At 38.4% G+C, this 14,713-nt stretch overlaps 1 protein-coding gene across 1 annotated transcript; it reads left to right on the forward strand.

Annotated features, from left to right (window-relative positions):
- Positions 1–6,973: 6,973 nt before the first annotated feature.
- LOC150023205 (uncharacterized) lies at positions 6,974–7,462 on the forward strand. The gene has a single exon (XM_090297541.1). The coding sequence runs from the start codon at positions 7,036–7,038 to the stop codon at positions 7,288–7,290; it is 255 nt and encodes an 84-aa protein (XP_090153667.1). The 5' UTR covers positions 6,974–7,035; the 3' UTR covers positions 7,291–7,462.
- The last annotated feature ends 7,251 nt before the right edge of the window (positions 7,463–14,713 follow it).

A 14,713-nucleotide genomic window follows, 5' to 3' on the forward strand; every position in this document is an offset into this window, starting at 1 on the left:
AAAAATATTATGTGCTAAGGGTGTGCTTGGATTAAAGAGAGAATTTGTGGGGATTTGAGGGAGTAGATTTATGAAGATGTGAGAGGGAAGTGTGAAATGTTTGGATTGAGATATGTTAAAGTGGATCTATGAGGAAAGTTTATTCGAGTTTTTGAGTAATGTGATGTTTGTGACGGAATTTTGAATTATTTTAAAGGTGTAAAATGTTACTTTACAAATTTACCCTTATTAAAAAAGGTAATAATGAAATGAGTTTGGTTTGTTTTTGTTTAAAATAAATAAATTTAGCATATTCATAAATTTAAAAATTATAATTAAAAATAAATAAATATGTATTAAATGTAAATAGGTATAATTTAAAAATTATAATTAAAAGAAATATATATTCAACAAATTAAATAAAAACAAGACTTCATGTAATTTCTTAAAATATTATAATGTATTATAAAATTAAAAAATAAATAATTAAATAAATAAGATATTATATAAATAAATATATTATTTTTTTAACATTAAAAATCCTGTAATAATGAAAAATAAAATATATTACAAGAAAAAATATAACATAATTAACAATAAAAAAATTCATAAAACATTATAATTAAATAAATTATAACTTATAAACATAATAATTATAGACAGAAATATATTAATATAAACACAACAACAAATTAAATAAAAACAAAGATTCTAAGTAGTTTTTTAAAATATTAAACATATATTATAAAATTAAAAAATATACACATTTTATATAAATAAAAAATAATATTTTTTAATATTAGAAAACCTTACCATAATGGAAAATAAATAAAAAAATACTACAACAGGAGAATAAATGAGTTTGAATTCAGAAATAATATATGTTGGAGTGACTTTTCCTCTACATCTATTCATTTTTTTTGAGAAAATGATATTTACTGTTTAGTGGTACATCTTCTCCTTCTTTTTCCCGCAAAATTTTGAATCCAAATAGCTATTATCCTCTCACTTATTTGTTTGTAAATAGTACATTCATTCACAGAAGCAAACAGGCGTTAAAAGTAGAAGGAAATGTTTATGTGGTGGTGTGAGAAAAGAATTGTGTATGGTAGGCCTCATGAATATTTTTTGTCACACAAGTAAATTCTTCCTATTATCATTATGTAGTATTATTGTGAGACAACTTAGGGAAAGTAGTCTCATAGGTGTAATAAATCTATGGCATTGTGATGTTAATGTCAATGACTTTATGATAAGAGAGGTAGTCAACTGGTTGAGAGTTTGACGTGAATCGGGTAGAGATTTAATGAATAAAATAATTTTAATATATAATTTTCATAATAGATTATAATATATATAATTGAATATCAATTCTTACCTATATTTAATGAAAAAACTTAAATATTATCATTTATACTTTTTAGAGTCCTGTTATTAACAAAGATTTATGTATGAATATATAGAATAAGTTTAGAGTATTAACGTGGAAGTTTTAAATGTTAATTGAAAAATTAAAGTTTACCTAACTTTTTCATTATTTTTGTAAAACTTAATTTAGATATAATATTTTTACCAAGATAGTTTCTAACTTATATTATTTAAGAAGCTTGTTTAACCTGATTAGAACCTGCAAATCAATTTTTATTTGAAGTAGATCTTTAAAATATTAACTTCTAATTTTTTATATTTATTCTATTATTATTTTTTAAATATTTATTAAATCTTCTGGGTTTTTTTCAACTAGAGCGAGTTATTATTTATTTAACTTATTCCCCTCCATTTATACGTACTTATTTTGACTTTATTATAATATTTAATTTATTACTCTAATACACTAATTGATATAGTATTATTAATATTATTTTGAAAATTTTGATTAAAAATATGTTATGAAATAGTATAAGATTAATAATATAATATAAAATAAAAGCAGTAATTGAAACTAAAAAATTACAATTAAAATAATTCATCTACTAATAAAAATTTAGAGATTTAAAATATATATTTTTAAAAACCAAAACTATAAACATCTCAAAACGTAAAATTTATAAGCTAATTACTTTCAAGTTTCAATTTCTAACTAGTTTTTGTGAAACATCACTACTAATAAAAACTAATTTTAGAGACAAAAAATTAATTAGTTGCTATAGTTAATAAATTAGAGACCAGAGACTTAAAAAATTCAGTTTCTATATTAGTTTCTATTATTGTTAAATAGTTTCTAAATTGATATCTAATTAGCTATGAAGGTTTGTTCACTGGACTCACTATTTGATTCTTTGGGAGACGACTTGGGGTCATCTGACCACTGTTATACTATCATCTTTCTAGCATTGGACAAGTCTAAGCTGGATTCATATTAATTTGATAGAAAAACGACTGAAAAAACAAATATCAAGAAAGCAAGATTTGCAAGAATTATAAAACATGTCAGTCATTAGACAATCCTAAAAAGCTAATTTATTTTATTTAGGCAGAAAATGAAACTCAAACAAAGCAAACAAAAAGCAAGAGACAAAAATAAATCCTAAAATATAATTCTCCTCCCCCACACTTAAATCAAACATTTTCTTCAATGTAAAAACAATAAATAGATGTGTACGATAAAAGTAAGAGAAGGAATACTCCCTCTTCAAGCTTGACGGTAATTGGGGCCTTGCAAGGTATCTCTTCCACCGTCTCATGAAAGAGCTTTAGACGATGTCCATTCACCTTAAATGTCTTCGTACACGTTAGAGTCTGTAATTCTACAGCACCATGAGGATGGACATGGGTGATAAAAAAATGGACCAATCCATCTTGAGCGCAACTTTCCAGGCATAAGCTTTAATCTGGAGTTGAACATTAACACACGTTGGCCTGCAACAAACTCCTTGCCAGTGATGAAGTGGTCATGGAGATGTTTGGTCCTCTCCTTGTAAATTTTGAGTTCTCATATGCCTCCAAACGGATCTCATCCATCTCTTGCAGCTGGAGTTTTCCCTTCTCTCCTGCCTTGTCATAATCCATGTTGCTTGCCTTTATTGCCCAATAAGCTTTGTGCTCGATCTCCACAGGTAGATGACAAGCTTTTCCAAAGACGATCCTAAAGGGAGACATCCCAATAGGTGCTTTATAGGTTGTACGATGGGCCCAAAGGGCATCGTCAAGACGTTTACTCCTATCCTTCCTTGTTGGGTTAACCATCTTTTCCCGAATGCGCTTTATTTCTCTGTTGGAGACCTCAACTTGGCCATTTGTTTGTGGATGATATGGTGTGGATGCTCTATGGATCACCCCTATTTCCTAAATAGACCATCTAGTAACCTGTTACAAAAATGTGTGCCTTGGTTGCTGATGATAGCTTTAGGAATCCCAAATATGCAAAAGAGGTTAGAGCAAATAAAAGCCGCAACAACATGAGAATCATTAGTTCTTGTGGCTATTGCCTCCACCCATTTGGATACATAGTCCACAACAAGTAAGATATAAGTGAATCCAAAAGAGACAGGAAAGGGACCCATGAAATCAATACTCCACACATCAAAGACTTCACAAAAGAGCATGGGTTGTTGGGGCATATGTTGTCTTTTGGAGATAGCAGCGCTTGCTCTTTAACATCTCTCACACGTCGATGAGACGGTCCATGCATCTCTAAAAATGGTTGGCCAAAAGAAACCACAGTCCAATACTTTTCTTGCAGTACGTTGTGCAGTTAAGTGTCCTCCAAAGGGTGAGGCATGACAAAAATTCAGCACAGATGGGATCTCATGGTCACGAATACATTTACATATGATTTGATCACTACAAAAACGCCATAAGTAAGGATCATCCCAAACATAGTACTTCGACTCACTCTTAAGTCTAACAAAATATCCTTAATATCCAAATCAAATTCTTGGAGCAACAACATCCACCTAATCAACCTGGGTTTTGAGTCAGTCTTCTTTAGCAGGTATTTCAAGGCAGCATGATCAGTAAAAACAACCACCTTGGATTCAGGAGATATGATCTGAACTTATCCAGGGAAAACACAATGGCCAACAAATCCTTTTCCGTGGTGATGTAGTTAGATTGAGCATCGTCTAACGTTTTAGAGGCATAGTAGATCACATGTGACAGACCATCTACTCGTTGTGCAAGAACGACTCCAAGTGCATAATTTGAGGCATCACACATGATTTCAGAAGGGAGTGTCCAGGGGGTTTTATATTGGCAGTGTCACAAGTGATGCTTTAAGGGAATCAAATGCCTCTTTGCATCCTTCTCCAAAATCAAACGATACATCCTTCTGCGGCAAGTTAGATAAAGGTAGTGCTATCGTGCTGAAATTCTTGATGAACCGCCTATAGAACCTTGCATATCCTAGAAAAGATCTAACCTCTCTAACAGAAGAGGGGTAAGGTAACTGTGAAATAACATTCAATTTAGCAGGGTCTACCTGAATGCCTTTTTCAAAAATTAGATGGTCTTGGACTATGCCTTGTGACACTATAAAATGACATTTTTCATAGCTTAAAACAAGATTATTTTCTACGCACCTATCAAGTACCTTACTAAGGTTAGTCAAACAATCATTAAACGAAGAACCATAAATTTTGAAACCATCCATAAAAACTTCAATGCAATGTTCAATCAAGTCAGAAAATATGCTCATCATACAACGTTGGAAGGTTCCAGGGGCATTGCACAAACCAAAGGGCATCCTTCTATAAGCAAAGGTTCCAAAGGGGCAGGTAAAGGTATTCTTGTGTTAATCTTCTGGTGCAATACAAATATGGAAATAGCCAGAAAAACCATCCAAGAAACAGTAGTATGTCTTACCAGCTAAGCGCTCAAGCATTTGATCGATGAAAGGAAGGGAAAAGTGGTCCTTCCGTGTGGCTTGATTCAAGCGTATATAATCAATACAGACTCTCCAGCTGTTCTGCGCTCTAGTGGGAATAAGTTCATTACGCTCATTCTTTATCACTCTTATCCCATATTTCTTAGGAACAACTTGAATTGGACTCACCCAAGTGTTGTCAGAGATAGGGTATATGATACCAGCTTGTAGCATCTTGGTGATCTCTTTCTTCACTACATCAAGAATCTGGGAATTAAGCCAACGTTGAGGTTGTCTCATAGGTTTTGTCCCTTCTTCTAGTAGAATTCTCTGCATACAAATAGCAAGGCTGATACCTGGAATATCTGCCATCGTCCAACCAATGGCTTTCTTGTGCTCTTTAATCACCTGTAACAATTTTTGCTCTTGTTCATCAGATAGAGCAGTGGAGATAATCACTGGAAGTTGCTCCTTTTTTTTCCAAATAGGCATACTTAAAGATGATTTGGAAGTGGCTTCAGTTCAAGTGAGGGCAGTTGGATGATGGACGGTAATGGTCTATTACTGAGAAAAATTCAGCAACCTACAATTTATCGGAGTTAGAATCGTCTAATGTTGTCAAGTGTGTATCAACAACATTTGCTTTAGTTGGAAAACTTGCATCACAAAGGTTACAACAGTTAATTAATCAATGAAGTTTTCAAATTATTCATATTGTTAAATATAAGTATGTTCCCTATCAACTTAAATCGAATTTTGCAGACATGTCATGAGTATTAATTTTAGTGTCTTTTTCTATCTTTTCAATTTCTCTTTCTTTTGGTTGATTGTGTATCACTATAACAGTATAAATAACGTATGAGTCATACATCATGATTTGAACTGATTTGAGTCATACACTATAACAGCCTAAAGTCAGTTTTATAAAAAAAAATCAAACTTATCATTTTAGATTGAGTTGTTCAAGTGAATATTTTGTTGAAATATACACAAACTTGATCATTTAATTGAATTTAGGATTTTTTCTAAATAGAATCCAACGTAATCTCATGAAGCCTTATCCTTCACACTGTTTTTATCTTTTGTTTAGCGATTATTAAAATGTAAAAATGGTGGCTTTTTCTTTTGCCATCACTTCTGCAATCAATATTCTGAACCAATTATTACTGGGCCCTTACTATGGCTTGCAGACCCATTACTTCAATTAACACTATTGTTTGTTGGCTTCTTTCTTCCTGCACCCTTACGTTTTTCTTCTTGCATTCCCACAATTTTCTAAATCCTGAAAATGACCTTGATCTTTTATTTGAAAAAAGAGCATCATGGTTACAGAAAATCGGGATTGGAAGTGTGCTACAGATCATCAATCCGGAACTGAATCATTTTTTTTCTGGATGAAGGGGTGTTCCAAAAGCAAATTTTGTATAAATTATTGATTTCTAGATTGTTGAATACGGAAGCCTAATTCTGTTACGGATTGGTGGATCCAGAATGTTTTTTTTTTAATTATGAATTTCTTAATCCAAAATGCATATTTCTGTTACGGATTGATATATCTAGAATGTTTTTTTTCTAATGATGGATTTTTGAATGGGAAATGCATATTTTGAATTACAGATTGGTGGATCTAAAATTTTATTGGAAGTGTCAATCTGAAATTTTTCCGGATTCCATGATCCAGAATGCAAAAAAATAAGTAGAATTCAAGTATAATTTAGAGTTTTTAAAAAATAATAGGGATAATTTGATCTTTGCATTACATTGTGGGGGTGCAGCAAGAAAAATGTAAGGGTGCAGGAAGAAACTGCCTTGTTTGTTTCTATTTTAATATATAACCATCACTACAATAAAATAATAAATAAATGTCATTGACACCCATTTTATTTTTTATTTTTAAGAGAACATGTATATTTTTTGTGGTCTCTTAATCAATGTCACATCAACAAATTCAAAGTGATTGAGGAACTAAATTCATAGAATTGTGATATTTAGATGAAACAAAAACTTATGGTAAAATCTAACTAACATTAAATATCAACAGAAAATAAATATAAATGAAGTGTTAAATGAAACCTAAAATTGGGGGAATGAAAAAGACTATTTAAGATTGCAATTAAGATTATTTATTTTTAATTTTGTGAATGTTCATATATATAATCAAATTACATGGTTATAGCTAAACCTAGCAATAGTTCATTACCTACCAAAACCTTCACCATCTTATTCTGGCTGTGGCCATTTCAACCGTAACCATGGCAGCCACCACCAACTTCTTCTCTCTCCAATCAACAAATAGCACCGAAAATGGTGGTGAAAACAAGGGCAGAGGTTGCGGAAAACCTGATGGGGTGGCCATGTGGTTCATCGATGGTGTCACCACAGCTTTCTTTGCTTCCTTGGAATATTGCTGCATCAGAATTGCCACCCAAGAAGATGTCGATGAGGCCAACGAAGACATGCCGTTGATCCTCAACGACGGAAACCTCCGCCGCCACCACCACCGGTAAAGGGAAACTGAAAGGAAAGAAAAGTTAACATTTTCTTGTTGCCCCACCTTTAGTGAAAGTCAACGTTTCTCTTTTCATGGTGAGTGTTGATGTTTTATAATATAGTGTGGTGCAGTTCTTGGGTTATGTAATTTCAGCATTGTGAATGAAAATGAACACCTTTTTCCATTCATTGCTTTTGGATATATACAGAAAATGTTCTAAGATGATCTGAGTTTTATGGGAAAGAAAATGTTATTGTAAGCTTGGTTGATTTCGAATGCTAAAAGTGTTCTCATTGAAATTTTATTCAAACAAGTTAAGCAGATTGATGAAAAGAAAATCGTAGAAGGATGTCAAATTTTTGAAAAACTCATGACCAAATTTGGAACATTACTATTACTTGGATCATGATCATGAGGGTTTTGAGTTTTGATTTGTGATGAGATAAACTTGAAGAAAAGGTTTAAGGGTAAAGCCAAAAGATTAAAGTTGCTTTGAAATATTTTTCTGTATGAAAAAAAAAAGCTGTTGCTGTGTTTTTGTGTCCCTCCCATGTTCATGATATTCAATGATGTGGTCTTCTTGGTGATGATCATCGCCATGTTTCACTGGGTAAAGTTTCTTTTACTTTTTTTCCATCACAAAAGTGATACGAAATTCGAGAAAAAAGTGAATTTGCGTCGGAGGAAGTGAATTTTCTAATTTTTTTAAAAATTTATAATTTTAAAATACTTTTTTTATATTTAAGATTTTTTTAAGAGACTATATTATCTCATATTTGAAAAGAATTGAATAATTTAATATTCTAAAAATATAGATTTGGGTAATAGAATAATTGAATAGGTTAAATAGTAGTTATATTACTATTATTATTGTACCGGTAGACATCGGACGAACGTGGCCAACCGACCGAATGTATAATAAATGTAAGGGCATTTATGTAACAAACCAAAGTAGTTAAGATACACCTCGAAAAATAAGGAGAACGCGCTTAGAGAAGATATGTTCTCGGGCATTCCGGAGCACGACTGGCAAGACCTATCCACAACCACCCTGAGCCCAAGGGATAGAAAGTCCATTAGGCAATCCTATAAATACTGTGCTCAAGCCAGAGAAAGGTACGTTTTCATTCACTTACTAAACCACACTTGGAATCTCATACTTACTTGAGCGTCGGAGTGCCTTCGCAGGTACCCTCCCCGCCCGACCGAAGGAGACACCAAGAAGGAACGACCGACCGAAGGAGAAGAAGATCGACACGTCAGCAATTACACCACGTCAACCGACCATGCCTGGGCCCCATCTCTCCGTTCAGGTACAATTGGCGCCCACCGTGGGGCCAAGGCAAAATTTCAAATTTTAAAGCTATAATGGTTGCGACAAGGAACAACAACGACGCTATGGCAGAACATATGACTATGATTCAAACCCTCCAAACTCAGATGGAGGAACTGCGGCAGAAGGGGATGGAAGACCGTCGTCAACACGAAGAGAATAGACGCCGCCAAGAGGAAGAGATCACCTTATTGAGAGAGCAGAATGCACGACTCCAGCGACAGGTCGATAATCCCGAACGAGAAGGCCAATCCCATATGGCCGACCGAACTGCCTCTCGCATACCTACACCGGCCGACACCAATCCTGCTTCCAGAACTGAAACAGTCGAAAGAAAGTCAAGTAAAAGGGGTCATCCTTTTACAGACGAAATCATCACCACACCACTTCCTGACAAATGGAGAGGCCTCGCCATTAAACTCTATGACGGCTCGACCGACCCGGACGAGCATTTAAATGTTTACAAGACGCAAATGACTTTGTATACCACAGATAATGATGTGTGGTGTAAAGTATTCCCCACGTCGCTTCAGGGAGAACCTCTTACCTGGTTTACAGAGCTACCTCCGAACTCCATTGACGACTTTGACATCCTAGCCGCAAAATTCTCCACTCAATATGCCACCAGCCGACCGCATCACATGTCCTCCATGTCTCTCCTAGCGGTACAACAAGAAAAAGGTGAATCTCTTAGAACCTTTTTAGATAGATTCAACAAGGCATGCATGAATATCCGAGGGCTCAAACAGGAAGTCGCGTTACACCATTTAGTTTCGGCCATCCGGCCGAGCCGTTTTACCGAAAGTCTCATCAAAAAGCCGCCTCAAGACATGGAAGATCTTCGAACTCGGGCAACCAAATTCATGCAAATTGAGGAACACATTGACTATCACCAACGGTTCAAAGCCGTTGGATCCGGAGTTCTCAAAGATCAAACCCCGAGCAAGGAAAGGGAATTCGAGACCGAACGGACCGTTCGAACCACCCCAAGGTCCGACCGGAACAGAGGAGGCCGAATCCCCAGGTTTAACAGTTACACCCTTTTAACTGTTCCGAGGGGACGAGCCCTAGATGAAGCACTGCAAAAGGATTTAATTCCGACACTAAAACAGTATCAAACACCACCGAATGCAGATACTGCTAAGCGTTGTCAGTACCATCGGAATTTCGGTCACACGACCGAAGGATGTCAAGCGTTGAAGGACAAAATCGAAGAGCTCATCCAGGCTGGCCATTTGCGGCAGTTCGTCAAGAGGACAAGAAATTCAAGATCCCCACCATGGGATACCAACTGTCCATCCGTGGTGTCGACCGGTCATACCGTAACGATTACAAACGCCGAACTGACCATAGCCAGGCTTCGCGGAAACGAAGTGAAAGCCCCGTTCGGCGTACACGCGCCCGCAGCACAAGTCCCGACCGAAACGCCCGCCCTCGCCAACGAGTCCGCGAAGTCATCAACATGATTGCTGGACCCGTTACCTTTGGCGAACCGAACCACGAAGTAAATTACATAGCCGGTGGCGGGTGCTCAAATTCCGCCCGAAAGAAACATCTCCGGAACATCCAGTCCGCTCATGCTACCACGCGGAGCGTCCACACATACCTCCGATCACTTTCACTGACGACGACTTCACAGCCATAGATCCAGCCCAGGACGACCCTATGGTAATCACCGTGGAAATTGACAAGTTCGCAATTGCCAAGACTTTGGTCGACCAAGGTAGCTCGGTCGACATATTATACTGGGAAATCTTCAAGAAAATGCGCATCCCAGAATCAGATATTAAACCCTATAACGAACAAATTGTAGGGTTCTCAGGTGAACGGGTCGACACTAAGGGGTATATAGACTTATATACAACCTTTGGTGAGGAAGACGGTCTCCACAAAACAATAAATGTACGATATCTTCTGGTGAACGCCCAAACTTCCTACAACATCCTGCTCGGTCGTCCGTCCATCAACAGATTGAAAGCCATTGTTTCCACCCCACACTTAGCCATGAAATTCCCTTCGGCAAATAACGACATTGCAACAATCCATGTCGATCAAAAAACCGCTAGAGAATGTTATGTCGCAAGTTTGAAAAGTGAGCCAACTCGACGGCTCTACACGATCAATCCGGACGACCGACCCCCGCAAAAAAGAGGACGATCCCCGACCCGACATTCCGGACGGCGCATATCCCGTCGACAAATGATAGCCCTTGTTGATCTCGACCCTCGTATGGACGATCCCCGTATGGAGGCAGGAGAAGACTTGCATCTGTTCCCACTTCGCGACGATCGCCACGCTACACATATCGACACTTCACTGAAGTCGGACGACCGAATGGCCATCGGCACGACACTTGTCAAAAATGCCGATCTGTTCGCATGGACGGCCGCTGACATGCCTGGTGTAGACCCACAGGTCATCACTCACCGATTATCACTGTATAAAGAGGCTAGGCCAATAGCTCAAAAGAAAAGACATCTGGGCGAGGAACGACGCCAAGCCGCACGTGACGAAGCCGATAAATTGTTACAAGTTGGATTCATTCGGAACGCCCATTACACCACATGGCTAGCCAACGTGGTTATGGTAAAGAAAGCCAACGGAAAATGGCGAATGTGCGTTGACTACACGGACCTCAATAAGGCATGCCCAAAACACTCTTACCCTCTGCCTACCATTGATCGTCTCGTTGATGGGGCGGCCGGACATCACATCCTCAGCTTCCTTGATGCCTACTCAGGCTATAATCAAATCCAAATGCACCCGGCCGACCGAAAGAAGACAACCTTCATGATTGATTCCGATAATTTCTACTATGAAGTTATGCCCTTCGGACTCAAAAATGTCGAGGCCACTTATCAAAGACTAATGGACCATGTATTCCACGACATGATCGGCAAGAATGTTGAGGTCTATGTCGATGACATTGTTGTCAAGTCCGATTCATGTAAGCAACATATTGCTGACTTAAAAGAAGTTTTTCAGGCCCTCCGCCAGCACCAGATGCGACTCAATCCTGACAAATGTGCGTTTGGCGTCGAGGGGGGGAAGTTCTTAGGTTTTATGCTTACCCACAGAGGCATAAAAACGAACCCTGAGAAATGTAAAGCTATTTCCGAAATGAGAAGCCCCAACTCCATTCAGGAAATTCAGAGACTCATCGGCCGGCTCACCGCCTTATCCAAATTTGTTCCTAAACTTGCAGAACGAACAAGACCCATCGTCCGATTATTGAAAAAAGCGTCTCGCTTTGAGTGGTCAGCCGAATGCGAGAAATTTTCCTCCAATTGAAAACTTTTCTATCTTCCCCGCCGGTTATCCAGAAATCGGACGCCCGAGAACCCATCATAGTCTACCTCGCCGTTTCACACGAAGCCGTTAGTTCAGTCTTAGTGCAAGAAATTAATTTTGACGAACGACCAGTTTATTTCGTTAGCCACGCCCTCCATGGCGCCGAAGACCGATACCAAACGATCGAAAAGGTGGCTATGGCTCTCATCATTACCGCCCGACGAATGCGTATGTATTTTCAAAATCACCGTATTATTGTTCGGACAAATTATCCCATTGTAAAGATTCTCACTAAACCAGATCTAGCCGGACGAATGATCGGATGGACGATAGAATTATCCAAATTCCATATTCAGTATCAACCACGAGGAGCCATCAAGTCGCAAGCTCTTGCCGATTTCGCAGCTGAACTCACTCCTTCCTCAACCGAAACTGAACACTCATCGTGGATCTTATACGTGGACGGCTCCTCCAACGAAAGGTCGTGCGGCGCTGGAGTCGTTTTGGAAGGCCCCGGCGAGATTGTCATCGAGCTAGCCCTCAAATTCGACTTCAAAGCTTCAAACAATCAAGCCGAATATGAAGCCATTTTAGCCGGTCTACGCCTCGCTCAAGAATTGGAAATCACAAAGTTAATCTGTAAAAGTGATTACAGGCTTGTCATCGGCCAGCTTAATGACGAATATGAAGTCCGAGAAAGCTTCCTACATCGATACTATCACTTAGTCAAACAGTCGATGAGCACCTTTTCTGAAATTTCCATGCAGCACGTTCAACGCGATCACAATACTCGCGCGGACGCCTTGTCCCGGTTAGCAACCACGAAGTGTAAAGGAATGCATAGGTCGGTCATCCATGTTACGCTTGCACGCCCAAGCATCGACCTACAGGAATGTCTAACGACCGACGCGGAATCTACTTGGATTACCCCAATTAAGTAATATTTACTCGACGGCACATGTAGTCCTCTCGGCGAAAAAACCATGAAGCTGCAGGCCGCCCGTTTTATCTTAATTGGCGACGACCTTTACCACCGAGGTTATACCCGACCACTCCTTAAATGTTTGACACCCGACCAAGCTTCCTATGTCGTCCGAGAGTTGCACGAAGGAATTTGCGCAACTCACTCTGGCGCACGAACAATGGTAGCCAAAGTATTCCGAGCCGGATACTACTGGCCGACCGTCCAAGGCGACTGCACCAGTTTCGTCCAAAAATGTCTTAAATGCCAAGAGTTTGGCACTTTGTCCCATAAAAAACCTGAGGAACTCCATTTTATGCTATCACCTTGGTCGTTCGTCCAATGGGGTATGGATATCATTGGCCCTTTCGCCCCCAGTAAAGGCCAGTGTAAATTCTTACTGGTCGGCATTGATTACTTCACCAAGTGGATCGAAGCCGAGCCTCTGACTGCGATCACCGCCCGCAATGTTCAAAATTTCGTATGGAAAAATATCGTTTGCCGCTTCGGGCTTCCACAGATCATCATCACCGATAACGGTCGGCAATTCACCGACCGGACGTTAGCTGAATTTTACGAGAAGCTCCACATCAAACACATCGCCAGTTCAGTCGAACATCCGCAAACAAACGGACAAGCAGAAGCTGCAAACAAGGTCATCCTGAACGAACTGAAGAAACGTCTCGGCCCGGCAAAGGGTAACTAGACGGAAGAACTCTTAGAGGTCTTATGGGCATATTGTTGTACTCCTCAGACGACTACACAAGAAACGTCGTACAGCCTGACGTATGGTACTGAAGCTATGATTCCCGTTGAGATTGGAGAACCTTCTCTCCGCCGACAAACCCTTGATCTTGATCTAAACAAGGAAAGTCTCTCGGTCGGCCTCGATCTCATCAACGAACTTCGGGACAAGTGTAGAATTAGAGAAGAAGCATGCAAAATTCGGGCGGCAAGACGATACAACTCCAAGGTCAAACCGAGACTGTTCCACAAAAGCGACTTAGTATGACGAATGCGGAGTAGCGCCAGGAAGGAAGGAGGCAAGTTCTCTAGCAATTGGGAAGGACCGTTCCGCATAGCAGATATGGCAGCTGGTGGAGCCTATTACTTAGAACATTTATCTGGGAAGGACATACCGAGAACGTGGAATGCCACGCATCTCAAATTTTATTACAGTTGAACTTAATAAAAGTGTACTCTTTCCTCGCTCGGTCGGTTTTTCCCTAAGGAGGGTTTACGACCGAGAAGGTTTTAACGAGGCACTATAAATTAAAACCCAAGTCCCCTATTCCTTTTATTACTCTCAATCTATGCCTCGTTACATTATTACTTACGTAATCAGAATTATTTATGCCTCGTTCGACATCCGAATTATCATTACTTTAACGTAATCGGAATTATTTATGCCTCGTTCGGCATCAGAATTATCTTAATCAAAATTATCTATGCCTCGTTCGGCATCTGAATTAACTTATTACTCTAACGTAATCAGAATTATTTATGCCTCGTTCGGCATCAGAATTAACTTATTACTTTAATGTAATCGAATTTATTTATGCCTCGTCCAGCATCAGAATTAACATTAACGTAATCAGAATTATTTATGCCTCGTTCGGCATCATTAACTTATTACTTTAATGTAATCGAATTTATTTATGCCTCGTCCGACATCAGAATTAACATTAATGTAATCAGAATTATTTATGCCTCGTTCGGCATCAGAATTAACTTATTACTTTAATGTAATCGAATTTATTTATGCCTCGTCCGGCATCAGAATTAACGTAATCGAAATTATTTATGCCTCGTTCGGCATCTGAATTAACATTCGCGTAATCCAAATCATTTATG

The sequence above is a fragment of the Phaseolus vulgaris genome, chromosome 11 (assembly GCF_051622355.1).
Source record: "Phaseolus vulgaris cultivar YP4 chromosome 11, ASM5162235v1, whole genome shotgun sequence".
In the NCBI taxonomy this organism is placed as follows: domain Eukaryota; kingdom Viridiplantae; phylum Streptophyta; class Magnoliopsida; order Fabales; family Fabaceae; genus Phaseolus; species Phaseolus vulgaris.